This window comes from Phaseolus vulgaris, chromosome 10, assembly GCF_000499845.2.
Source record: "Phaseolus vulgaris cultivar G19833 chromosome 10, P. vulgaris v2.0, whole genome shotgun sequence".
Taxonomy (NCBI): Eukaryota; Viridiplantae; Streptophyta; class Magnoliopsida; order Fabales; family Fabaceae; genus Phaseolus; species Phaseolus vulgaris.
The window spans coordinates 1,141,047-1,168,472 of record NC_023750.2 but is presented as its reverse complement, the minus strand read 5'-3'; the positions used below and the strand labels follow the sequence as shown (position 1 = coordinate 1,168,472).

At 33.1% G+C, this 27,426-nt stretch overlaps 1 protein-coding gene across 2 annotated transcripts; it reads right to left on the bottom strand.

Annotated features, from left to right (window-relative positions):
• Nucleotides 1-3,799: 3,799 nt before the first annotated feature.
• LOC137818915 (uncharacterized) lies at nt 3,800-22,545 on the bottom strand. 2 transcript variants are annotated; one of them, XM_068622569.1, is made up of 19 exons: nt 22,245-22,545; nt 22,112-22,140; nt 21,696-21,915; nt 17,258-17,396; nt 16,055-16,206; nt 15,734-15,817; nt 15,561-15,623; nt 14,701-14,832; nt 14,381-14,587; nt 12,967-13,086; nt 12,582-12,631; nt 11,359-11,521; nt 7,511-7,648; nt 6,282-6,404; nt 6,082-6,180; nt 5,603-5,692; nt 5,402-5,483; nt 4,878-5,008; nt 3,800-4,797 (listed from the first exon to the last, which is right to left on the bottom strand). In XM_068622569.1, exons 3-19 carry the CDS (start codon nt 21,828-21,830, stop codon nt 4,654-4,656), a joined length of 2,052 nt encoding a protein of 683 aa, XP_068478670.1. In that variant the 5' UTR covers nt 21,831-21,915; nt 22,112-22,140; nt 22,245-22,545; the 3' UTR covers nt 3,800-4,653. The 2 variants fall into 2 exon arrangements, with proteins under 2 accessions (XP_068478670.1, XP_068478671.1); XM_068622570.1 differs by lacking the exon at nt 22,112-22,140.
• Nucleotides 22,546-27,426: the final 4,881 nt, after the last annotated feature.

The following is a 27,426-nucleotide window of genomic DNA, read 5'->3' as shown; positions in this document are numbered from 1 at the left end:
ATTTTTTTATGTTATATCTATATTTTACAATAGTGAAGTGTAACATTTTATACTTAAGACCTATGTAGCAGAGACACTAATACGACACAAACATGGACACGAAAATATATATAATCTCTAAAATGTAGGACACAAAGACACATATCTATATATTATATAATTATGAATTATATAAATTGACAATAAAGATTTATGTGAATTAAGTATGTTTTGGCTTTTTTTCAGCAAAAAGATGTTTTTCATTGTTGGTACAAAAAGATTTGTTTCTTATTTTTATAATCATAATAAAAGTTGATACAATAAGTTTGAGTTTTTAGAAAATTAATGTATTTCTCCTTTTTAAAATTGTGTTAGACCCGTGCTAAAATTGTCATAAATCCAACAAATATTTTTTTAATTGGATACTTTACCGATACGTGTCCTACGAGTGTTGGTATCTGATACGTGTGTCCGACACGGACACACCATACCATTTAAGAAGAGTGTCTGAGCTTCATAGCTTAGCACTAAACAAGAAATATCAATAAAAAGTCATCCAAAAAGATTAATGATTTCAATATCAAGCATAAAGAAATACCATCGCTAAAGAATACATCAAGTAATGATCATTGAGAATTCATCATCGAACAAGTATTACAAGAAAATATAATGTTATAAGCTTGAGTGTGATTTATTCATTGTGGAAAGTGTGAAAACTTTTTACAATTTATTATGTGATGTTACCCATATGTTAGAATTGTTCTTATATCCTCTCTATTTAAGAGTTACTTTTGTTATTATCTTTCTTATGTGTTTGTATCCAGGAGTGACAACTAAAGATTACTCAAGTTCTTAGTACCAGGAGGAGGTTGAAAAGTGATAACCAATAGTGGTTTATGTACTCAATTGTAATCAAGTTTTATTTGTGAAAACATTTGAGAAGATTGTTAAAGGAGAACTGGACATAACCTAAAAGTTATGTTAATACGCTAAACGCGATAGTCACAGCTAGACAATCTATCACCAAGTAGACGATCTCATGATAAAAGAATCTATGAATTTTAATGATAATAAACATTATAAAAATTGTTAAAATATATAACAAAACTCACCTATGTATAAAAATCAAAGTTTAAATGATAGTCAGTCTAAAGTATAAATCTAACAAATGATCTCACTAAAGTAACACGATAAACAATCTAACAATAGACAAATGAACTAAAAGGTTTCATGAGTCAGTCTCTTAATGTTCAACATGCTAGATGATAACAAGAGAAGTCAGAGGATAATGTCACCATGAACGTGTCAAACGATCTGGTAATCATCTCCGTACTAGACGATCAAGTCTTAATTTTCACAATAAACAATACACTTGTTGTAAAATAGTCATCAACTATCTATTACTTGTTTTGCAAATTTTTGCTCTTTAAACTCGACTTCTTCTACTCTTCATAATATAAATGTCTTCAAACTTCTAAGTTCAAAGTTCAGTTTGGAAGATGTTCCTACATTTGATCAGAGCACTTATTAAACCGATTTAGCAAAATATAAGTTCTAAAATACAATTTTTGTGATGTTTTTGTGAAAACTCTAATATTTTGAGAAAAATTCAAATATGAACTAAGAACAAAACATAAGAACAAAAGAAACCCTTAAGAAATATAATTAACCTAGAAAAATATGACAAAATCAAGAGCTATCAATACCATCCAACCAAAGATTGATCAAACAATTATTGGTTGTTTAAAGAAGAATAATCTAATGAATTAAAAAAAAAGCATATATTCAAGCTAGACAAGAAAAAAGATAAAGCTTTAGCTGAAAATTTAAGCCATAACAAAAGCTTAGATAAAAGAAGATGAAGTAAAAATTACTGTAAAATCTTTAGTACAAAGCTTAAGAGAAGAGTGTTGTGTTACCTTTAAGCAACTAATAGAATGGAAGAACATCAAATAATTTATTGAATATAAGGATGACAATGCAGGACGAACCATGTGAGCTAGTCCACAACCCGCTAGCAAAAAGCACAGGACAAGTTCAATATTTCAACCTGTTGACCCGCAACTAGTGCGGACCAACAACGGGACAGCACCGGCTGACCCGCTAACCTGCACAAAGAAAAAAAATGGATGTTTCATCTTAATTAAATTATTGATGTTTGGTTATGTTTGAAATGAAAGACTATTAATGTTTGATATCTTATATCAGTAAGAAACATATGTTCAATTTTTTATTCGATTATAATAAATTTATATTCAATATTTTTTATAATTATCGAATTTTTATATCATTTTTTTAATAGCAATGCAAAAAGTAGCAAATATTTTGATTAAATTTCTTTATATTCAATTTTTTTATAATTATTAAATTTGTATATTTAATTTTTCAGTAACAAAAAGTGACAAACATTTTTATTGAATTTCTAAAAAAAACACTTACGCAACCTGACCCATAGATTTGTGAGCTGACCCTTATAGGGAGCAGGACAAAAAAAAAACCCTCATTTATTACATAGAACGGGTCAACTCTACTCAAATTTTATGGGTAAAAAATGAGACAAATTAGTCCACATTGTCATCCCTAGTTGGACACAAAGAAAAGACAAATGAAAAAACAATTCACTTCATTTCTTATAAATCTTCAAATCATTATTATCTCATTTTTACCCTTTAAAAATATGAAATGTTTACTTTATATACATGGAACATGAAACTCTATTAGCCACATATTGTTTGTCAACAAGGACCTTTAAAATAAATTATGTGAGAAGTTTAGAGACAAAAATATACTTCTTTTGAGACTTTTGGAAACCAAAATAAGTTATTTTTAAATTAACATAACAAGAAAATAACTTGAACGAGTCACTTCTAAATTTAAAAGGATAAAAAATAGAACAAAATTATTCTTTATATTTGAGAAAAAAAAAACAATTAACGAAAATTCATAAGACCAAAATGATATCTAATAATTAATCACTCAAAATTTTGGTTCAGGTTATAGAGTAAATTTAAATTTTAAAAATTACGAAGACAAAAATTATACTTTATAAATTTATAGAACCCAAAACACCCTTAACTTAAATTTGAAGTACAGAAATAATAATTAAACATAATTGATATTGCTTTTAAAAATTCCCATATTGTGTGGTCCTATAGGAAGTAGAAGAAATTTATAAAGCCTCTTCATCCTCGATAACACAATTAAACACAAATTTAAATAAAAAATCAAATAATTAAAATCAAGTTATAAATAAATTTTGAAAAAAATACATTTTGATAAAACTATGATGATAAACATTTAAAAATTATTTGTTGATTCTTTTGTTATCCCTACTTATCAAATCTAAATCTTATAAAATCGTTGTGGAATGGATGAACACATACCTAAAAAACTTGGACACTCTTCTTAAATTACATGTCCGTATCGAACACACGTATTGAAAACCGATACTCGTACGATACGTATCAATGAAGTGTCTTATTCAAAATATATTTGTTTGATTTCTAACAATTTTAGTACAATTCTAACATAATTTTAAAAAGAAAAAATACGTTAATTTTCTAAAAACTAAAACTTATTGTATAAATTTTATTATGATTATATAAATGAATAAATCATTTTGAACCAGCCATAAAAAAACATCTACTCAAAACAAATTATGAAACATACTTGTACACATAAATCTTTATTGTCAATTTATATAGTTCATAATTATATAATATATAGATATGTATACTTGTGTCCTACATTTTAGAAATTATATATCTTCATATCCGTATCATATCAACATCCATGTCAGTGCCACATAGTTCCATGTAGCTAACCTAAGCAACAGTAAACTTCCTTTTTATATAATCAGGCATTCATGATAGAAAGTTTACATACATAGATTTGTAATTAGGTCTAAGTTGCATAAAATAGGAAAATACAGGAACTGAAGGAAGTAAAGCTGAGGTGCTAAAAAAGAATCGGTAATAAAGAGAAGAGTCGAACATTTGACTTCGCTCTATTAAAATGAGGCTAGCAAATTAACTCTAGTTTCTTTCAGCACCAATTTATCTGAACTAAACATTTTCACCATTGCCAAATAGTTGACACAATTTCCTCTCTCCATAACCTTCCAGAACAGAAACATATTTGGTAGATTTCAAGAGCTCTGTGACTGGGGTATCGTCAAACATGCCCAGTAACAATCTGATTCAGGCACTGATGATGAGGGAGCCTAAACTTCCACATCCACATCCACATCAGAAGAACATTAGAGAATGGAAGACTTGTTACTAGTACTCAAATTAATATTCACATACAGGGGAAATTCTACCCATGTAATGGAAATTGACTAAGTAACGGCTACCCTTTTAAACAACTTAGAACAACTAAAAGAAAATTGATAATATACATTGATATTCTAAACCTAACTCTCTTGATCTGGACAACCATAGGAAATGGATTCAGGCCGGAATTTGAGCCGTACCAACTCAGCACAGCAGCACTTACCGCAACAACTAACTAATTACACAATATAAGCAACTTTTGGCCAAGATACCTATTAGCCAAATCCAATACAATTTCATACAAACCCCAGAGATAAATATCAGCGGATACACTTGATCTTGTTTTCACTAGATGTCATGCACTACCACCAATGAAAAGATGTGATCTAACCACCACCAATCACCTTCGCCTTGCCACATTAGCATGCTGATTTGCTTTACTGTCATTTCTTATCCTGTCAGCATACATTGGAAGGCGGATAATCTCACTTATTTCATTCAACAAATCTTCCTCTGTGATGTTGTCTCTTATGCTTCGCATCACCTATAAAGAAATAAGTAAATAGCTGAAGCCTGGTACAGAATAACAAAGGGGAAATCAGAAAATAAGAGCAGGTATTAGACCTTCCTATAAGTATTGAACTCATTCGGAGTTGATTTATCTGTTCTGATGCGCATATACTTCCATTCAAGTTTATCAAAATCCCATGAACATTCTATGATCTTTCCAGAATAATCTGAGGGATCTAAGCCATCTGCAGAGTTCAAGTTTTCAGAGAGCCAAGTGAAATGAATTAGATATAGAGTACAAAATGAAAACTCAACAAAACAAAACACAATTATATTAGAAAAGAAGATAAAATCATTCACTGACTAGTATTACTAAAGCATTATCCCAGAAACAATTTGATAAGAAATGCTGCCTTCCGCAGTGAGGGTATGTATTGGTTACTTACTGTTTACCAAAATTGCCAATCTTAACTACAAATTATCGTATGATCATGTAACATTCAATAACAAATAATACTATGACTCAGATTTTATAAAAAGACAGCACTTTAAAAGACAAAAAAGAATGAAGCATGGAAGAAAATTATATCTATCAATATAAAACGAGGGGACACATAAAAAAGCTAAAATCTTGTGACCTGTGAACTCAACCCTATTCCCTTCCAAGAGTTTCTTCTTTCCCCGTTCATAGAGAAAAAGCATCTCACGATCACCATCAACCTGTCAGCTTAAGCAACTACCAGTTAGTAGGCTGCATCAAACAGCGAATTATAACTGACCAAGGACATCACAAGTGATACCCCAACACAATATGAAATAAGGTGATGAAATGATACTACCTCAAAAAGAAAATCAACTGAATTCAGATAAGCATATTTCCACTTCAATAGTCCTTCATGAGTCCGTGGTATATAAGGATCATCCCAACCCTGGTAATCAATATTTGCCAGTAACAACTTCCATTGAGTCCATTAACATACCAAAGCAGAAAAAAGTATACTATGTTCATGAACAAGGATTTGGAAGAAGGAATGGACCATGTGCCTAACATATGAGGAAGTCTAGGCACACTATTCCCCCTTTTCCAAATCTTAAATAAAATCTCAAATCAGTTTTCAGCCAAATAAACATTCATTCCCATGCAGAAGTATGTATCAACAGATTCAAAAGTGCAAAAGATCCACACACTTTAATCAGCATAAGAAATGGAAAAGAAAAAGACAACAAATAAAGAAAAAGTGACTTGCCCACTAGATACAGAACGGAAAATCTGCTATCCATGTATAATACATCAAAAAGGTCATTGGTCACAACCAACCTGAAATATGAGACCATCTGCCTCATGTGAGAGTCTTTTAATGAATTCCTTTAAAAGCTTTGTGACAGTAGAGAGCAACCAGAAATCTTTCCTCCTCACCTAAATAACATAGCAAGCATATTAATAGTGAAGCCCCAAGGAAAAAATTAAGTGAAGCTTAAATGTATTTTATATGACCAACTAAGGTTAGAGATGCATGCCCTGAATGGTTCCAGATCATATCTGTAGTAAGGATTTCTGCTCTGATATATATGGTGCCGTTCATGATTCCTAGGTTCAATCACTTCTTTCTCAAGCATCTTCCACCTTTCATAGAAGGGTCGCTACACAAGAGAATTTGAGCCATAAATCAATAATCACAGCTACAAAAACTTCATATTGAAGACAGAAGGAAGACAAGAAAACAGAGAAAGTAGCACGCACAAACATGAGAGAAGGAAAGCTATTAAAACATTTCAAATTATAATTCAACAAACCAAGGTTTTCCACCAAAACATTTTAAGAAAGCCTCACTCAAATTTTCACATAGCCTTATTCAAGTAAATTCATTCCACAAATGGATGTGAATACAATACTACCAGTTTGCAACCAATATTAAGCACTAAACCTTTATTGGCCTTATTTGAAGGTTTCAAATGATAATCACTCATAAGTGATGCCTTGATGAACCTTATTCAGAACCCTTACCTCACACATTAGTTTTATAGGGCTGAGTTAAGTGTAGACCTGCATTCTAAGATTGCATTAGAGCCCATGCTAACTCCATTAAAAGGGTCACACACCAATCCCAATAGTGTTGGATGTGAGGAGGTGTATAAGTGAACAAACAAACAATCACTAATACCTTTCTCCATTTTAACCACTCAGCATGTATCACCTGCCTAATATCTTCATTAATTTCACCATTAATTTGTAATATTGATCTCATACACTTAAAAGCTTGAGGTATGAAATCCACTCAGCAGTAAAAAATAAACTTTTTACTAGTAACTGTCAAAATTATATGGGCATTTGTTTCATTACAACCGACTTTGATTTTGCTATAGCAAAAATTCTGCAATTTCTTTTCTGAAGGAAAACCTATAAAGAAAAGAGAAAGAAAATAAGCAATGGTTGTATCACAATCTAAACAAAGTGTTACATTAAATACAAAGTGAGACAACAAAGTCAAAACATTGGTCTAACTCATCCGCCAGTTCTCAAATGACAACGAAAAATTATGTAGCAAGGTACAAGATTGAAATTAAGAATAGAGTTGAGCTACATTAGAATTTTAGTATTTTTCAACAGTGCAATACAAGTTAAAGATAATGGCAACCACAAACATGCGATTTCCATATCACCAATGCACAAACAAATATTAGTCTAAAACAAAAAAGAGATCCCCAAGTATTATTTTGTACAATTACATATAAAGTATAAACCAAACCTCTATTATCGACACTTGGTTGATTGCCATCATATCATATATAAGATATCTTCTCTCCTGCTTCTGTGAATCTGGCAATGTATCAATAACCATCTCACCATCAAGCAGTGTGTAGTGGTGGGTTTTCTCGCCCAAACCCTTAGAACCCAAAGATAACAAAATATTAGTTTGTTGTTCATCATTAAATGTCAAGAGATTTTGAGAGAAATAGTATATCTCTGGTTGCACAGTGATCTCTTAGATACAGTATAACTACAATTAACCAAGAAGCTCATTATGAGCCAATAGGTAGCTAACTTATAGCCCAATTGCAAGCTAAGTTGTACATCAATCATCATAACTATTATTGGTGAAGGCAATTCACCTATATGCTACATATAAATCTCTCACTCAGGTAGAAGTATATATAATATCATATGCATGATTACAAATGAAGACTAACTTCAAAGGGGATTGAAAAAATGCTCATCCCAAATGAAGGAGAACACCACCAGTGAAAAGAAATAATGTTTAGGTAGCAAAGTTCACATCAGGTGGATGTAGAGTTTTCAGATGGTCCAGTAATACCTTTTAAGATGGCTCCAGTGGTGACATGTTACAACTATTGAAAACCAATTACAAAAGGAGGGGTAGCAAGGAAAGGGTGAACAAAAAGAGAAATGCACGTATCAAATGAATAGACAGCCAACTGGTCTCGTCTTTATAGTATAATTATTATTGTAGAAGTAAATGATAGAGTCTTATGAATGAACATTATTATATATAGAATGTATATTGCATTACATAGCAGTGAGACAATGTGCTTATAAATATAAATCATGTGCACTAAACTTGTTATAAATATAATAATTATAGGACTCCACAGTGATTTGGTGAAGACATGTCAACTGACCATTGGAGTTAACAAACTGAGTAGTAATGTCTCCAAATACAATATTTTCACAATACGTTTGGTGCTCCTGTGGAATACTAGATTTGAGGCAATATGAAGATCAGCTTGATTATCACAAATGAGTCATTTGAGTATCATCTCCAAATCTCAGTTCTTTAAGTAATTGTTTGAGCCAAATAGGTTCAAAAGTACAAAAGTCATAGCTCTATACTATGTTTCTTCTAGATCTTGCCACAACATTCTACTTCTTTCTTTTCTAGGAAATCAAGTTCTCACCTATAAAGACACAATATCTAGAACTGGATCTTGCGTCATTACGAGATCCTACCCAAACTGCATCTGAGTATCCCACAACCCGAGTATGATCATTGTGTCCATATAACAAACATTTTCCAAAACTCCTTTAATATACTTTAGAATGTGAATGACTGCATTCCATTCCAATATCCTACACACACAGAGTTAAGAAACTAGCTAACCACAATGACCACAAAGGAGAAGCCAAGATGAGTGACCGTGAAGTAGTTCAATTTCCTTATTAGTGTTTTGTACCTCTTAGGATCTAAAAGATTCTCCCCAAACATGGTAGAAGTTTAGTTGTTGAAAAACCCACATCAATTAGAAATCAGGTCAAATTATAGTATATAATTGGGTGCAATCACCTTACAAGCCGGTTTCGTGAGATTGAGTTAAGCTTAAATTCTAGTTTCCTAAAATGGTATCAAAACCATTCAAGAATTATCCTAGTTAAGTTTGTCGGGTCTCATGTCACCTGTTATTGTGCTCCCCACACTCTGAGATGTCCAGTTCACGGAGTAAGACAGAGTATTGAAGAGCACACATCAACTAGAGATAAAGCTAAATTATAGAATATAAGTGAATGTAAATCTCACCTTACAAATCGATTTTGTGACAATGAGTTAGGCTTAAATTCTACTTTTTTAAGATTAGCATTAGGATCCATAGGTTTGTCAAAGGTGTCACGATAGTCTAACCTTAAGATGACCTTTGAAAACTAAACAAGCTTTGAGTCAATCAATAGTATCATCAAAGCCAACTTTGAGAGTAAGGATCCACTAAAAAACAACAAATCTCCTAGGAGGCAAAGGAACAAAATCTCAAGTACCACTATTCTAAAGAGTACAAAGTTCATCAAGCATGATTTGCCTCTAGCCAGAGTGCACTAAGGTATCACTTTCAATTTTAGGAATTTACACAAAGGAAAAGGAAAACAGACAAGTATAATGCTTGGAGACAACCCGTGATAGGAAATGATACTCAAGAGATTTTGGCAAATCCCATAAAGATGTTAAGTATCATTAGTGTACGACAAAGGGCCTACTCCCAAACCCTAGCACATGTGTCATGGGCTTGGCAGATTTGTTTTAGGGAAGCATGAATGGCTACCACTATTCTAAAAAGCACACAATTCATCAAGCATGATTTGTCTCAAACCAGGGTGGTTAAAGTATCACTTACAATTTTAGGAATGGATGAAGAGGAAAGAAATGAGTGACAAGTACAATGGATGGAAACAACCTATGATGGGTGATGATAATAGAGAGATCTTAGCAAACATCGTAGATTTGTTGAGTATCATTGGTGTAGCAAACAAGCCTACATTGCACCAAAACCCTGGCACATTTATCATGGGCATAGAGGATTTGTTTTAGAGAAGGATGAAAGGTTGACTAAAGAACAGAACTTAGGCATCAACTTTTGACCAACAAGAGTGATCTTTTTCATTAATTTAAGTTGTTGATTGGGTATGTAGGTCAAAATAAAGATGTCCCTTGAGCCCAAGCTTGATATCAGAGGCCCAAGTGTCATAATTAGTGTCATCTTGTCAATTGATAGCAAGACACTAACAAGATTAGTGAAGATTGAGGATTCAGACCAACCACCGGAGTAGAAGAAGCCATGGGCATGTGAAGAGAGAAAACAACAGCATAAGAAAGAAGAAATGTCCCCTTAAAACAAGACCCAACCAGGAAGTTGAGACCAAAAGGAAATTGGGGTAAGTCCGACACTAGTGAGATCAACTAGAACAATGGCGGAGGTGCCACCAAGTGCTATTGCTAGCAACGAATGAAGAGAGAAGCATGTATGTTTCTAGCCATGCATGAGGATGCATGGCTGCTCCAATGATTGTGAGTTTGACGGCACAATGGTCGCCTGGGTAGGGCAGTGCTAATGGTGGGGTAAATAGCAGAAAAGAAGACAGCTGCGAAAGTGGCAGAAAACAACTGGAAAAGGAGACACAACGATGAGAGGAAGTAGAAAATCAAAAAGTAACACGAATCTTGAAATAAAAGGAAAATAATTGGTAGTTATGGACAATAAGTCCACTTAGAGAGCACGAATTGGACTAGTATCTAGATTCCAAGTAGAAGTAAATGATAGTCATATAATGTAACATATTTTATATATAATACATTCCTTTGTGTGTGCCAAGCTCAACAAAGGAACGTATTATATATAGAATGTAAATTGCATTACATAAGAGTAGGCCTAGGTCCATTTAGGAAAATACATTTAACAATTACAACCAATCAAGGAGCCACTTATGAGCAATTACCGAAATTATAGTTGAAAATGGTATTAAGAGAATATCTAGAGGTAGTTTTTATTGGATTCTTAAGCACAAGACCGATTTCTTATTCAGGTTCTCTGTTGGAGAAGACTAAGTCAGAAGCCATGATGCAAGATTATCAGTTTTTAATATTAAAATATATTTTAGCAAAAGGAATAAAGAAGTGAGTAACATGTGGGGACCCATTTTAAGTTCTTACATGGTTTCACTACTGGGGTGAAAAGTTGCAGAAGTTCTTAAATCTAATGTGACATGATAGGACTCATTTGTAGATGCTCTAACAGATATTATAGAATCTATGAATTAAGCTAAATCAGCTACTATACACATCAGAAATTTCAAATATAAAGTAGCACCACGCACCTCATTAGTACTCCTGCAAGGAAACCTCATTTGAACCCTTCGAAAATTAAAACTTCTATCAATTAAGTAACATCCATCCACTGTTATTAGCATCATGTATCTTGTACCATCTGCTTTCCATGTTGCATAATAGTAGCGTTGTCGTAACAATTGTAAATTTTCCCTGCAACATAACCAAATTCAAAATAAATTCATGAAAACAATTGTCAGGTTAATAAGGAACAGGGTCATGAAATCAGTACAACTAGTAATTTACAAATCTTCAATAGTGCATAAATAAATTACAACTTCAGCAAGAGATTTAGTTGTTGAAACAACAATAAAAGATATTTAGTTTTTTGGGTTTGCCCCTAGGGCATCATTAAAGAATAAAAAAAATTAATTATAATGTAGTATAACCACCCGTTTTGAAACTCTAAAGTCAATTAACACTTGCTTCTGTAAGTAATTAACACCGTAATAAATATTATTTCTATGGCATTTATAGGGTGTGTATAATGCCTTTTTCAGTAATTAGAAGAAATTATAGGGCGTATTAATGCTCCTTAATCAGTTCCCTTAGTGCACTTTTTAGCAACACCCTATTTTTATACTCTAGCTAACAAAACACTTATCTTTTAGTAATGGCACAAAAGCTTCTCAGAAATTACAATTACAAACAATAAACAACCAAAATACAGCAATAAGTTCATATTTCTGTCAACTATCCAAACCTCCTATGCAGAATCTGTTTTATTGATGAGTATACAAATGGTGTATTCCTTCTTACTGAAGCTCTTCTCCCACAAATCATGATAACGAAAAAGTTATATAAAGATGACAGACTTTAATTTTCTGGTGGAATATCAAACCATTTAAGAAATCACCCATAGCTATTTATATGCAACTGATAGAGTATAAACTAGTTAGTTACAATCTATAAACAAGAAGATGATTAAAGATCCTACTAAAATTAACCACCAGACAAAATATAAGGAAATATTTTTTTATATTATTCTTAATTTCATGCATTAATTATATTTCTAGACATTTAAGGGGAAAAAATGGACAAAAAAATGCTTATTAGCAATACAATGCAAAGCACTGCGCACAAACATATGATGTTCAATGAAAGAAATACATGCACCTTAGCAAAAGAAATAGCACCCTACAAGTTTAATGTATAATTAAATATTATAGTAAAATATAAAATCAGAATATGTTAATGGCACAAATAACGGAACCTGTTGAGAGAAACTGGGTGTGAACCTGGAAACTGGGTGTGTCCCCTAGCCTGCATATCAGTAACCAGTGAAATAGCTATACCAAGCATAGAAGATACATGAAGTAGGAAAGCGTCAAAAGATGAACAGAGAAAAATAAAGTAACATAAACTGCATTTATTAACAACTTACCAATAAAGCCAGTGTGTGTGACAGACAGAAAGACACATGATTAAATTATAACATAACTGGCAACAGAATACTCGCTATCAATTCCTTTATTGTAATATAATTGAACAATAAACGGAAAGACAAACTGAAGTTAATACTGAAACATTTTGATTTTAGAAGTCCTCAAATCTAAGAAATACAAAGTGCATGAGAGACAACCATGTAAAAGGCTTACCCCCACACCCAATTTAAGTGTTTGATAACAGAACTGACGCAATGCATCCTGCTGATCAGAAGGAATCTCATCTCCTAAAACATCATCATTTGTCATTCGCGTGTCTGTCTCATGGTTCTCCTGAGAGAGAACAAGAAATATCAACTTTAAAACATATTAAAAAACCAAATCCAATATTTCTGCATGAATATTGTTGACAGTGTGGAAAGAAACGAAACATAACAACAGGAGTTAGATGTTTTATAACAGACAGATTGGGATAAATCTCAATTACAATCACTCACAAAACAAGAAATAAAAGATGAAACAGGGAAGAACATCAGGGTTCTATCCCTCCTAGCCCAAAAACCTAATAACTCACTCAATAACTTGCACTCACTCCAATCTTGGCTTCTAACTGAAGAATTCTATTCTAATTTCAGAGAATTTGAGAGAAGATGATAAAATGTGATTTTGTTATTATTAAGTTGAGTTTCTCTGAACTCAGATATTTATATTGTACTGTTACATGCAAATAAATTTACAGCAGAATACACAGCTGGCATGTACTTGCACTGGTGAGCTGGTAACAACTATACAATAACAATACACAAAAGGATGTAAACCATGTCATCCAATATACTCTCAGTCCCCCACACCCTCAGTCAAAAGGTATGAGAACCCTGTGTAGACAGAACTAAGCTTTAGCCAGAGGCTTGGTGAGATAGCACCTTTTACAAGTAACACTACAATATAGAGAAAGAGGAAAAAGTAACCAGAAAACTTTGTATCCTACATACTCAACTCAACCACTAATTGTTTCCTTTTCCTTCCTACTCTCATTGCCACATAAGGTTGTTATAACCCAGACTCCTCTTATGTCCCATATTCATATTTCCCACAAGAACTATCAATAGCAAAGGAATGAACAGAATATTGTATATCAAGAATATATGGATCAAAGACTTAAATGTAGATGTGATAAAAAACCAGTGAGTTGCATGCTCAGCTGATGTATATTTTATTTTATATATATATATATGAGAAAGAGAGTACATTACAAGGAAAAGGTATACCCTTAGGCTAGGTACATACACCAAAAAAACAGCTTTATGAAAGCTGTACGATACAATAATGATCATAATTCTAACACAAACCAAGGTATCAAATCATGAATCACCAAGCTAATTTTATGAGCATGAATCCTAATTTCTATCAAATTGTAAGGTTTAGAGACAATGAATCAAATTATATATTGTTCGTCAATTTAAACAATTTCCGTTTCAATTTTAAATAGATATAAACATACCAAAAATTTTATAAAATAAAATTATTAGTTATATTTGACTTTGTGAAGCCTTTACATTAGAAGAATGGAAACAAAGCAAATAAACAGCTCAATAGCATCAAAACTCTTTCTGTGAATTATCCATACCTGCAAATCAGGACCTGGTACTCCATCATCATCATCATCTGGAACAGCTTCACCATTGAGATCAAATTCTGAAGACCTCTTCCATTCAGGAGTGGGAGGACAAACTACCATTTCAGGCCTTTTCTCATGATAAAATGCGTACAATGCATCAATATAATCAGGTTTGTAGATTCCAGGAGGACGAGCTTCAGAAAATATTTTTATTGCCTACAAAATGGACAAATAAAGTATATTTATTAAACTTAAGCAATATCTTGAACAGAGAGAGTGTGGGGAGGGAGGAGGAGAACCACATTTAAGGTAACTCCTCAATAACTGACCTGAGTAACAGACATGGACATGGCACGCATTAGATAGTGGATGATCATGTACCCTGTACGATTATGTCCATGTGTACAATGAACAAGTATATACTTCTTTGGGTGTTTTTGACGTAACAAAAATTGTGAAACCTGGAAATGTAAATAATTGCATGGTTAAAAACTAATAACACTAGGTAAGATGATACAGATAACTTCCACTGGATACATGTTCTATAAGAATTTCTCTTCTAGAAAAGAGACCGGGAAGTTTCATTGATGTTTTTCTTGATCTTTCTTATTTGTTTCCTCTTTTTCTCTTAGGAGGACCTCTTATCCTCCAAACCAAACTCATGTAATATGTTGTTTTCTTGTCATAGTGAATGTCTTTTTTCAAAAACGGAAGAAAGCAAAATTTTGTTCTCTAATGAAACAGGAGAAAGTATAACATTTTTCCTCAAAATGGCAACGCATTCTCAGATTTGCATGCAAGTTTCAAAAGAGCTCTGCTACCAAGTAGAGAAGAGACCCGGAAAGCAAAACATCTAGTTTATAATAAATAAAAAATTGCAAAGATAAGATGATATTTAAATTCTGTGATAGTTAAAAACAAAATAGAAGTTCATGTTATACAAAGATTCTACAGCAGAAATTCCTACAAAACATTATCTAAAGGAAAGATGATATATAAATACATGCTAAATAGTTTTGGAAGTATCAAGCACCCTATTTCTGGAGCATATTACAAAGGTAATAAAGATGTTCCTATTTCCTAGAGCTACAAGTAAACTACATTCCAAATCAAACCAAGGAACAAAAAAGAAAGCTAAATTATTCTACCTAAATAATTCCAACAAAATATAATATAGAAAGAAAGAAACCTCATAGACGAACTGGTTCACAGCTAAATTATCAGGTACAGAATCACGCCCCCTGCATTGAATCTAAACCACAGCAATGATCTTCAAATGTAAGGACAAGATGGAGGTGTCACAGTTTCAAAGACAAAATTAGTAAATCTTGAGATGGTGACTAAAATTTGGCTACGACAAACCTTAACATGCTTGATGCACTCTTTTTTCAAATCAGACACAGGATAGTATCGAGAGGTATTTGTCAAATCAATCACCAGGCCAAGCTGCAAAACATAAGCACAAAATGGAAGAAAAAAAGAATCAGCAAATTTTATGCATAACATCTCTTTGCATGAAATAGAACATTAATTCTCTAAATTGTTCTGATAATGAAGCAGAGATTGCAATTGGAAAACAAAAAGAAATCAAAATTGAAGAAAAATTCAATGACAAAGAAGAACAAAAAACAGAGAAACAGAAATCTAAATGAAGTGTTCCATTTTTGAATAAATTCTACTTACTTTTCTCCCTAAAACTCTTTGTTGATGTATCACTTGTTTAAATGAATATCTTTTACCAGGAAGAATACAATCACTGAAAGATTCACCGAGTGGAACCTTGGAAGGTATCATGCAAAAAATTTCCTGGCCAAATGAAGGACAATCCAACCACCCTGCATGTAAAGAATAAGTTTTTCATGAACATGTAAAACAATTGTAACTTGGGACTAAAGGAAATAAAAATGTATCCGTCTGCATTTTATAAATAAATAAATGTTTTCAATTGGACCATTCAATCCAAAGCCCACCATATAAACAAAAGGTTATAATTAAATATTTGGCCAAATTTATTCCCCATAAACAATGGTTATAAAACTGAATACAAACTGTTAATAAGGGCAGATTATGTCTGCAATCCAAAAATCCACCACACAAATACATCATTGGATGACAAAATCATTGCAAAAGAAATATAATGTATATACATAAAAGAATAATCTTAAGTTTTCCTACAACATCCTCTACTAATCATCATATTTCCTTTATAATGTAAGTATTGAATGTGTTTTATATTTTCAACACATCAATCACAAACTCATTATTGCTGAGTGCGGTGCAGGTCCAATCAGTATCACTGCTTGTGCAGTGCAGGTCCGTTCATACGCTGTGTATCATAAATCAAACACTTTGTTTTAAATCCATTAGGGTATGCTGATCAAACGGACTCTATTAAAGTGTTATGAGTGGGGTTTTGGTCAGTTGACCCAACCTCTTTTCTTTTTCTTGGTTCCCAATTCAAAATGTTTTGGGCCTAGGTTCAAGTCAGGTCACCAAACCCAAACATTTTCTTTTCTTTTTAGGTCTTTCCCATTTTTTTGGCTGGGTTCAGATCAGGTCACATGACCTAGCTCCTTCCCTCTTACTTTTTCAGAATGTACTACACTATAGCAATTGCAGAAACCATCAACACTTCCTGACCACCATAGCCCACAACAAAGAACCTGCCAAGCCACCATCATAGAATGGCAGTCTGTGGGATTTCCACCACCATCACTTTCTGCCATAGCAACATCATAGCCTCTTCTGTACAACACTTATCATCCATGATACATAAACCCACAGAAATAATGTCACAAGGATAAAATATATTAAGAAATGTCTAAATTTAGCATCAGTAGTTACCAGAAATGAGGCAGAAAGTGCTTCGTGGAAAGAAACTCTTACCTGGAGGAAGCCTGCTTTTATCATATGATTTAAGGTTCTTAGCGGGAAATAGCTGATCATATCCTGGTGACTGTGACACATGAACAGGTCTGTCATCTGGTCGTTCTCTCTTCAACCGTCTCTTTCTTTCTTCACGCTCCTAAAAACAAGCAGTAATAAAGGAATTGAGTGAATGAAAAGACAGGCAAACAAAACCCAGGTTGAAACTCTTATTATTCATAAACCCCATGATGCAGAAGAAAATATGCATGTATGATTGGTATCTCAGAAAGAATTATTGTTAGAAATCCATCCTGTTCTAATTAAAACTAAATATAGCACAAGACATGAATTTTTGGGGTGGTGATCTTCTATTTCAGTTTTAAAAGTACCAATCAAATTCTTTTTTCTCAAGTTATATTGTTTTCTGAACAATTTTTGCATAATTGCTCAAGTCATCCACATACATTAGCAAAAATTAAAACAAACAGTTCTCTGAACTTAGCAAACTTTAAGTTTTGGAGTGAGTTGTGTCAGCAAGGAAACATTACAGATCTTTTTTTCTAAAAATGAACCAAGATGTAACTTGTTTTGTCATTCATTTTCATATTTGGGGGCCAAGCCACAACATATTGGGGGTTTAAATATTTTGTTACATTCATGATAGAAACTAACTGGTATAGAAATATGAACTCATCTTTATCCCAAATTACACCGACAATGAGTTCAGGTTGAATACAAGGATTCCCTTCCAAGAAGTTGAGAGCTTGGTCTCTCCCTTCCCAACTACCTGATATCCAAGAATCTCCCCCTCCTTTTCCCCCATCTCTTATTTTGTTCCTTGCCCCTAATAAGAACGGCTAAATACTCGATCTAATTATGCCAAAGTTGAGCATATCATTTACCAATCTTTCAATTTTGCTCTTCTAATAGTATAGGTACCTATACGGTCTAATGTAGAGAACATTTATACAATTTGATGTAGGGAATGAGATGCTTTCTTCAGTCGAATCGCATGGTTGTGTCTTCTATTGGGTGGTAATCCTTGCAGCTCCTGAAAGACTGAATCATATTCTCCCAAAACTACCTCAATCCAAGCAACATAGTGTGTTGGTTCGCTTCTCTTAGCTTGCAACGAATAGTATTGCACTAGAAAGCCTTGGCCTTGATTACGTAGAGCCTTGAGGACAGAGTTGAAAGAAGCCACTGTTCTAGTTAAATTTGAATCTCCTCTCAATGTGTGATATCCATCAATCACAGGAATTTTATGAGTTAATTCTCAGAATTTTGCTCTTATTACACCCAAACTAGCCAACCAAGCCATTCCTAGCACCATATCGACCCCTCCAAGATCAAAGACAGAAAAGCCTTGTTTGAATTTTAGACCCTGTATCTCCATCCGCATCTAAGGGCATACCCCATCACAAGTTAACTTTCTCCCGTCTCCTACCTCTATTGTAAACAAAGAAGTGGCATGAATCTCCAAAGTTTGTTATTGCACAAACATTGCGCAAATAACTTTCTGAGTGGCCCCACGATAAATAAGAACCATGGTTGGCCTCTCCATCAATTAGATATTAAGAACAATTTCCTTCATGGTGATTTAAAAAAGGAAATCTACATGGAGAAACTTCCTAGATTTCGTGCTCATGGGGAGTTTGAGTTGGTTTTTAAATTGTGTCGATATCTCTATGGTCTCAAGCAAATGCACTTGATTTGGATTTAGTCACATTGTTCAAATCTTTGAGCTGAACTATAGTGAAGTGAATCATTAAATTTTTTACTATCATGCATCTCCAAGAAAACATGTTTACTTAATTATGTACGTTGATAACCTTAAGGTATAATGCTACTAAAATCCCTCAACTAAAGGAGCATCTTTGCAACCACTTTTAGACCAAAGATCTTGGATGTCTAAAATACTTTCTACAAATTTAAGTGGTTCAATCAAAGGAGGGTATTGTGATTTCTCAGAGAAAATATGTTTGATATCTTGAAAGAAACATGCATGATAGATTGTAGACCTATAGATGGATCCAAAACTGAAATTAATGGCAAAACAAAGTGAATCCTCTCTCAAACCCATAAAGATATAGAACACTAGTTACAAAACTTATTTATCTCTATTAGTGGACTTATCTTTTATTCTGGTGTGATTAGTCATTTTATGCAAACTCCTTGTATTGATCATTGTATCGTTGTCATTTGCATCATGAATTACCTCAAAAAGGCTCCAAGACAAGGTTTGCTAAAGGAAATGCCCTAATCTCTTAGTATTGTGATGCTGATTGAGATAGATCTCCCACTAACTCATGTTGCACAGCTAAATAGTATTTTCATGGGAGGGAATAGTATTTCTTGGAAAAGCAAGAAACAAAATATGGTTGTTTAATCAAGTGCTAAAGTTGAGTATAGATGGCGTCACTCACTTGTGAACTTGTGTGGATAACACAATTCCTCCAATAACTAAAATTTGAGAAATCTAGCATATAAGGATGTATTGTGATAATCAATAAGTTCTCCACATTGCTTCCAACCATGCATTACACGAGAGGGCCAAACACAAAAATTGACTATTATTTTGCTCAAGAAAAGTTGCCATCCAAAGAAATTTCTACTAAGTTTGTTAGCTCCAATGACCAACTTGCAAATATTTTCATAAAATCTTTTAGAAGGTCTCTCTTAAGAAGTGGGTTTAAGCCTTACTCATCCTCACAAAATCGAGTTGTAAGGTCAGATTTGTTCTCACTTATATACTATGAATTGATCTCATCTCTAGTCAATGCAAAATTTTCAACACACTCCCCCACCTTGAGGCATGTACATCTCGTGCTTCAGACTATATTTGTGGGTAGTCTGATAGAAGTTCGATAGCGAGTGGCATAATAGGCCCAACAAACCTAGCTAGAATAGGCTCTAATACTATCTTAAGAAATGGGTTTAAGCCTAATTCATCCTCACAAAATCGGCTTATAAGGTGAGGTTTGCACCTACTTATATACTATGAATTGGCCTTGTCTCTAGTCGATGTATGATCTCCAACAATCTCGAATTCTATTTATATGTTTCACACTTGGTACATACAATTTGTACACTCTGGCTTAAAGGGGAGTGTTAAAATAGTTTATCATATTTTCTGAACAACTTCATAAAGGATTGGTGTTGTACCTAAATGTAATCAAGGTCCTAGGGTGAACTCTTTTTATTTCCTCTCCTCTCTCTTTGTACTTTTCTTGCAAGATACAAATATCTATAAATATGAATATGAGTCTAAAGAGAGATCTAAGTTAAGATATCTCAAATTCCTTTTTTCCTATATTTTCTCAAGAGCCTATTAGGCACATTATTGGTTTGGCTTAATTATACCCCCAAAAGAATAAGCTAAATACTCGTTTTTAAACAAAAACTTGTCACACACAAAAGTTGTCAATATGAGAAGAAATATGAACATAAAGGACAACAAATTCTCAAAGCTTATAGTTTGACTCAAATGATATGCATTACAAGACATTTGGCAGTAAAATTTGAATTAACCCAAATTCATTTAGTCATTAATCATAGCTCTCCTTTATTGCAAGTAGGTAGACAACAAAGTGAAGTATTTAAAGCAATTACTACCATCACCTCACTAAATTAACCAGCCAGAAATAGGTTCAACAACTAACAAACTTATACTATCAAGTCAATACAACAAAATTACAAGATGAATTCCTTCTCCTGCATATGCACAACTGCATGGATTCGCATGAATATATCATTTTTTTCTAAATCGTGGAATACTTGGTTACGATTACTGCTGCTGCTGCACTACTGGCATAGTTCCTTAGATAGTGTTTGGCCTGAATTTTTGGAACTCAAAAGTTACTTGAAATTTGAAGTTACAAAAAAGGGTAATGCTGTTTGGTTACTATAACTTTTTAAACTTGAAAATTAAATTAGTTAAAATTTATTGGGTAATATGTTCTTCGATTCTGGGATTTCAAATAAAGAAAAAAGAAGTAGAAGCTGAAGTCAATCTATATGACAATTTCAAATAGTAGGCAATGAAGGTGACAACAGAAAGAGATTTATAAATTAACCAGGCCTGACTGAATTCCATAAGATGCTACGGTAGCTGTTCAGCATTAATATTAAACCATTATACCAGAAAAACTAAAGAGATTACAAAATGATGCAAATAATATTGTATGGACATTATATAAAATATCCATCCATCTGCCAATCAACAAGTATTAAATGTTGATATCAGAAGCATCAATTTATACACCAAAGTAAAGAAAATATAGAATGCTCTACACACGGGCTGCTCATAAAAGATTTCAACAGTTTATCCAATAATATGAGGAAGTACCATCAAAGTAGTTCTCATGCATGGCACCACATAGCCAACAAACTAGGTCACTGCCATGGTACAAAAAAAAGGATAAAAAAAAGACAAAAATGCATGTAGGAAGTGTACCCGGCGTGCTATATCAGCTCCAGTTTCTATGCGCTCTTCAGGTGCATGAAACTCTTCAACATGTATCTTCTCTTCAAAAATATCTTCATCTTCCTCTGGAACCGGCGAGGCATTCAAGTCCATTGCAACAATCATCAAGCATCAAGCAACAACATTCGTCCTCCACAGTATAAGCTTCAATACTCCCACACAACCTTGTATGTCAGTAATTGCAACAATCCTGCACCATTCAGAAACAGCAAATCCATCATCCAGCTAGCCACAATTACTACAACTCAATACTTGCAAAAATGACTTCAACTACGAAATGCTCAAGCAATCATGAAAAACAATAAAACTAATAAAATAATGCAAAATCAAGGTTCTCGACCGATTACGAAAACAAATTTTCACAAATTAAAAATTGAATTTCCAACCTCATTTCGCGTCATCTCATCTTCCAACTCTGAGGAGCAACACGGCAAGCAGAATCAAAACTCACAGACACATCAAAATCCAGGCGTAGAATTTAACACAAGTGAAGGCACGGAAGACTCGAAATTCACAAACCTGAGCAAGCAAAGAGAAACGCGGAGAATCAAAACTCGGTCGATCACCACGGTTACGCAATTCGCACGAAGACGGAACCCTACAATCCTGGTGAGCAGAGAGAGCGAGAGTGAGAGTTCGCGTCGAAACCCTAGAGAGAGAAAGTAGAAGTGGAGAGAGAAGGGGTTTGTTTGTTAGAGTTAGATAGAGAGAGAAAGTGAAGTTTGTTTGTTGCTTTGTGTTTTAATTATCGAATAAGAAGAACGGAGGCACGGAGAGAGAAACAACACTTAGCAGGAAGAGGTCGCAGAAGAAGAAATTCACGATTCTTACCTATGCATCAGTATAAATAATCAGAATTATTTTTTTTTAATTTTGTTTAAATTCAATTTTCAAAATTTTAAAACAAAATTTTTAGTTTTAGTTTTTATATCTCTTTTTATATTTTTCACCACATGATTTTCTCATTCTCACCAACCAAGTATCACTATCGAATAAATATGTGACTGTCATATTCACAACAGTGTGATTAATTAATTAATTATTTATTTATTTATTTTTAAATATTGTTATTTTAATCTATTTTATTTCATATTATATATTAATAATTATTACAAATATAGAATAATAATTAATATAATTTAAGTTTCGGAAAACCTTTTATACACAGTATTAAGTTTATGATTTATAAGTTTTATATTATTATAACTAATGTGTCCATCTGGGCATTTTTTATTAATTTCTATAATGTTATAATTATATATTGAAATATTTATAAATCTTTATTAAGGTAAAAATATAATTAAATATTTTATGTTTAGTATTTTCGGATAACAAAAACTAAAACTTGGTTGATGAATATAATATATAAAGAATAAAATAGGTAATAGAATTTACCTTTATAAATTCCAATCCCTAATATCAATTATTGTAAATTGTTAATGTATTTATATATTAATTAAATTTTATGAAAATTAACACAAATAGTTAATTGCATTGTCATTTCTAACATGGCAAGTAAATATATAAAGTAACTACGTTAATTTTAATTATATATGTTTAAAAGATTCTGATTTTTATATTTTTTAAAGTATAATAAAATTTGTGAACATGAAAATCATTATTTTTTAAGTTTATTTTAGGTATAATCTAAAATATTTCCTAATCAAATTAGAATATTCTTTAAAAAAATATTATTTTCATGATAAGTAAATAGGGATATGACAGCGGGGCGACTCGTAGTCCGCGTTAGTAAAAATCGTGGGACGAGTTCAAGTTTTCAACCCACATACCCACTTTATCCCGTCTCACATAACCCGCAGTCCGTGGGGGCCAATGATGGGGCGGGGCGGGTTGGTCGCAAAAAAAAAAAGAAAAAATATGTGTTGCACTATTTCGTTACTAATGCACAAGCACATCTAAGTTTTCTTCCTTCTTCATCCCATTTCGCTTCAACCCACACACATTCACGGTCACCGACGCTGTTGTCGCGCCGCTCCATCTATAGTGCTATAACGGAGGCACAGACGCGCACGACCATGAGACAAGCCTCCACCGTCGCGCTGCTCCGCTCGCTGTTGTCGCTCGGTTATCGCACCGTAGTTGCTCCGTTGTCGCATCACTACCGCTTCGCTGCCACGTCATTGTCATGTCGTTGTTGCACCGCTCCACGCAAAGTTAGAAAAAAAAAAATGTGGGTTGGCCCGCAAACCCGCGTGTTGGCCCTTATGCGTGGCGCGACAGAGAATCCAGCTTTGTCATCCCTAATTATAAGAATGTTTTCTAACCAAATTAGAATGTATATATATATATATATGTATACATATATATAATATGTGTGTATTATTCTTTCATTATTTAAATCATCGTCTTAGCGAGTTCTTTCTGGGATATCGTCTGACGCTTTCGATCACTATTGTGTTCACTTATATTATTGTTTGCCAAGGATATATATAGTATTTGACAATATCAAACGCTTTTTCTGTAACATCATCTTTCTTCCTTCTAGGAGAACGTCTACTGCACTCTTAATATTATTGTTAGAAATCATAACACTTATTTTTATAGTTTTCTTATTATCATCAAAACGTGCTTAGAGTCTCTTATCATGAGATCGTTTAAGACTGACTAAATCATCTAGAGTCTTAATAGTGTTCATAAAGCAAACTAAGAGTTCTTATACAAACCTAGTTTGTTTAGCTAGGAGTGGTTGCATTTTAAAAAATACTTAGTGTCTTAGCCAAGTGTGATTGTTATCCAAAAAATACTTTAAATTAGCCAAAATAACTGCAATCCAAACAATACTCAATGGTTTAGTTAAAAGTGATTGAGTTCCAAAAAATACTAAGGTTGTTTAAGCAAGAGTGGCTACATTCCAAATAATACTACATTTTTTTGTTAGGATTGGTGTTATTAGCTAGGAGTGATTGAGTTACAAATAATACTTGGATTGTAACTTACAGTAGTAGTTTGCATAACGAAACTCAATCAACTGATTTAAAATTATATATAATCTACATTATCAAACAAACCAATATAAAAGTAATAGAGTGAATCTTTTTTTCTCTCCTCGCTCATTGCATATTATTGTATTGCACTAACGAAAGAAGGAGAGATTTGCAAACTAAAATTTAGAAAACGTTTCCTTTCATCATTTGTCAGGTTAAAACTAATTTTTGACTTCTTACTCAAAGATTATTATACATTACGAAGATTATAAAAAGTCTTAAAACACAATCTAACTCTCTCTTATTGTGTTTTGACCTATTTTCACAATTGGTATTAGCACTTAGCTTCTAAAGGGTTAAGTGCCTAAGAGTTCTTAGAGGAAAAGATCCAATAATAATGATAGGAATGGAGTAACACCTCATCATAAAAGGAACATCTTTTACATGGTCTTTAGCCTTCCTCGGTGAAGACTTTCCATACTGGAAAGATCATATGGAAATGTATGTTAAGTTCACATACTACCAAGGATCATTAGTAAGGAGATATTGTGATCACCTTTTCAGAATAAGACTAGGAGGAAGAAGAATTTAACACTATGAAGTTAAATAACAAGGTGAGGTGCACTCTTATTTGTTCTTATCTAAAAGTAAATATAAAAAACTTTGCAAGTTAAAAATAACTACAAAGATAAGGGACTCCTAACTATCAACTAAATGATGGAGATGTGTCTTACATTGAGTCTGAAAACTCCACCAAGTAGAAAATCTCATTAATGTGTTGAAAGTTTAAGTAAATCTATGAACATAGAAGATAAGGAAACAAAAGGTTTCTTACAAGAAAAGGGAGAGTTTTGTCCAAAAGAATAAGGACAAATAATATTCAAAGATGATATGCTTTGAGTGAAGAAAACTTGGACACACGAGAGTGTCCAAAGTTGAAGAAGAAGATCGTGATGGCCACGTGGAGGATTTAGACTCTAGGTTAAATGTAGAGCATGTTAACTTGTGTTTGATGGTAGGAATTGAAGAAGAGGTATCTTCTAATCCTAACTCTTATTTTGTTTCAAATTTCTACTCATCTTGTTCATCATTTGGTGAAGAAGACGAGAACAATCTTTTGTTATGAAAATCTTCTCATGGGTTATGATGGAGTTCTCCTTGGCTCCATTGATGTTCTTCGGTGTGGATGATGATTTGAAAGAGAATGAAGCAATAGAAGTACTTTGGAACGGTGAAATTAACCATGAGTTGTGAATGCAAAGGAGAATAGGTGCTAAAAAGAGGTTAGGTCAACTTCTAGCTAACTCTTTAAACTAATTCACTAGTTCAAGTAAAAGCAAGAGAAAGGGAGAGACTAAAAGAGATTGAGATGGAAATACTTCACTAGCATATCAATACTTCACTCAAGTTTGCAATGTACATGGTGTGCAGGTCTATTTACAGATGGAGAAGACTTGGAGAGCAAGTTTTTAACCCTAGATTGCATAAGAAGTTTGGTTAGAAAAGCCAAGGTAAAAACCCTAACTTGCTGCACAAGCTACCCAAACCCTAACCTAGAGTGTAAGCTTCTCCTAGGGTTAGGGTAAAGTGTGCTCCTTTGCTAGGTTTAGTTAGGGTTTAGAGAAAAACCCCTTAGTTAATACTTGCATAAAATTGTACTATACTCATTTCATCATACAAAGCTTTGAAAATGGTTCAATCTAGAATACAAGATTGAAAAATACTAAACTATTCTATACAAGTATATAGAGGGCTGAAGAGAATGATATTTATATTTATATGCTTCATCTTCTTCGTTCCTCTTAGCCTGACTTAGTGGTGGTTAGATGGATCTCCATCAGGCTACAACTCAGTCTCTAAACAATTTTTCAAATTAAAGCAAAAGTTCAAAATCTTGTTAGTTAAAAATGAAAAATTGAAAAGAAATCAAGTAGCAATTGATGAAAAAATCTATATCCTAAAAAAGATTAAGAGGTCAAATGCTAGGAATATTAAAACTCTAAAAGAAAAAGTATTATGTTGCAAACATGACTTTTAATTACTTTTTTGGAAGTTCTAAGCCACTACATCTCTTATTTTCTACTTCTAGACATGCCTATAACAAATATGGACAAACATATGATCTTATCAATAAGAAATAAAAAACAAATAAAATTATAAAAGGGTTAAGGGTGTTTGCCTTCAGTGTGGCAAGTTTGGAATTTCAAATGTCATAAGAAGAAATTTCCCAAAACTAAAAAGAAATGCCTTAGGTACCAAAAAGAGCTCATAATTCTTTGATGGAAACCATCCAACCGCCATACATTTAAGAGAAAAGGAGAAAATGAAGCCTCATGGAGGAACACTCTAAAAAGAAAAGTAGAATTTTCTTCCTATTTTTTAGTCTTGTACACATTGTGTAATAGTAGATTTTTTTTGTATAGGTGTAGGTATTTTCCCCTATATTTTAGTATAGGCACACTTAGGCCTTAATTGGGTCCTCATTGGGCCTTGTAGACGTCCAAACTTAGTCAAAATAGGTCAAGGAAGAGTTGCATATAAAGGAGAGAACTTAAGAGTCCCACTTCATGGAAAATAGGGCCATTTTAGGCCAAAATGTGCACTAGCTACATGGAGAGCATGAGTTCTCTAGTTTGCTTATTTGTGCATCCTGATTTTGCATTTTGTCCCACATATTTTGTAGCAAAGAGTGCAAAGGAGCTAGGCATGTATTTATAGAGCCTGTTGCCCCACCTTAATTGAATGAAAATTGATTT

Excerpts from the sequence above, each read along its gene's own strand:
- LOC137818915 (XM_068622569.1), bottom strand. The coding sequence starts at position 21,830 with ATGATTGTTGCAATGGACTTGAATGCCTCGCCGGTTCCAGAGGAAGAT. Across the intron at positions 14,833-15,560 it reads TGAACCAGTTCGTCTATGAG|GTTTCACAATTTTTGTTACG; the intron begins GTTTCTTTCTTT and ends TTACATTTCCAG. Across the intron at positions 14,588-14,700 it reads TGTCCATGTCTGTTACTCAG|GCAATAAAAATATTTTCTGA; the intron begins GTCAGTTATTGA and ends TCCATTTTGTAG.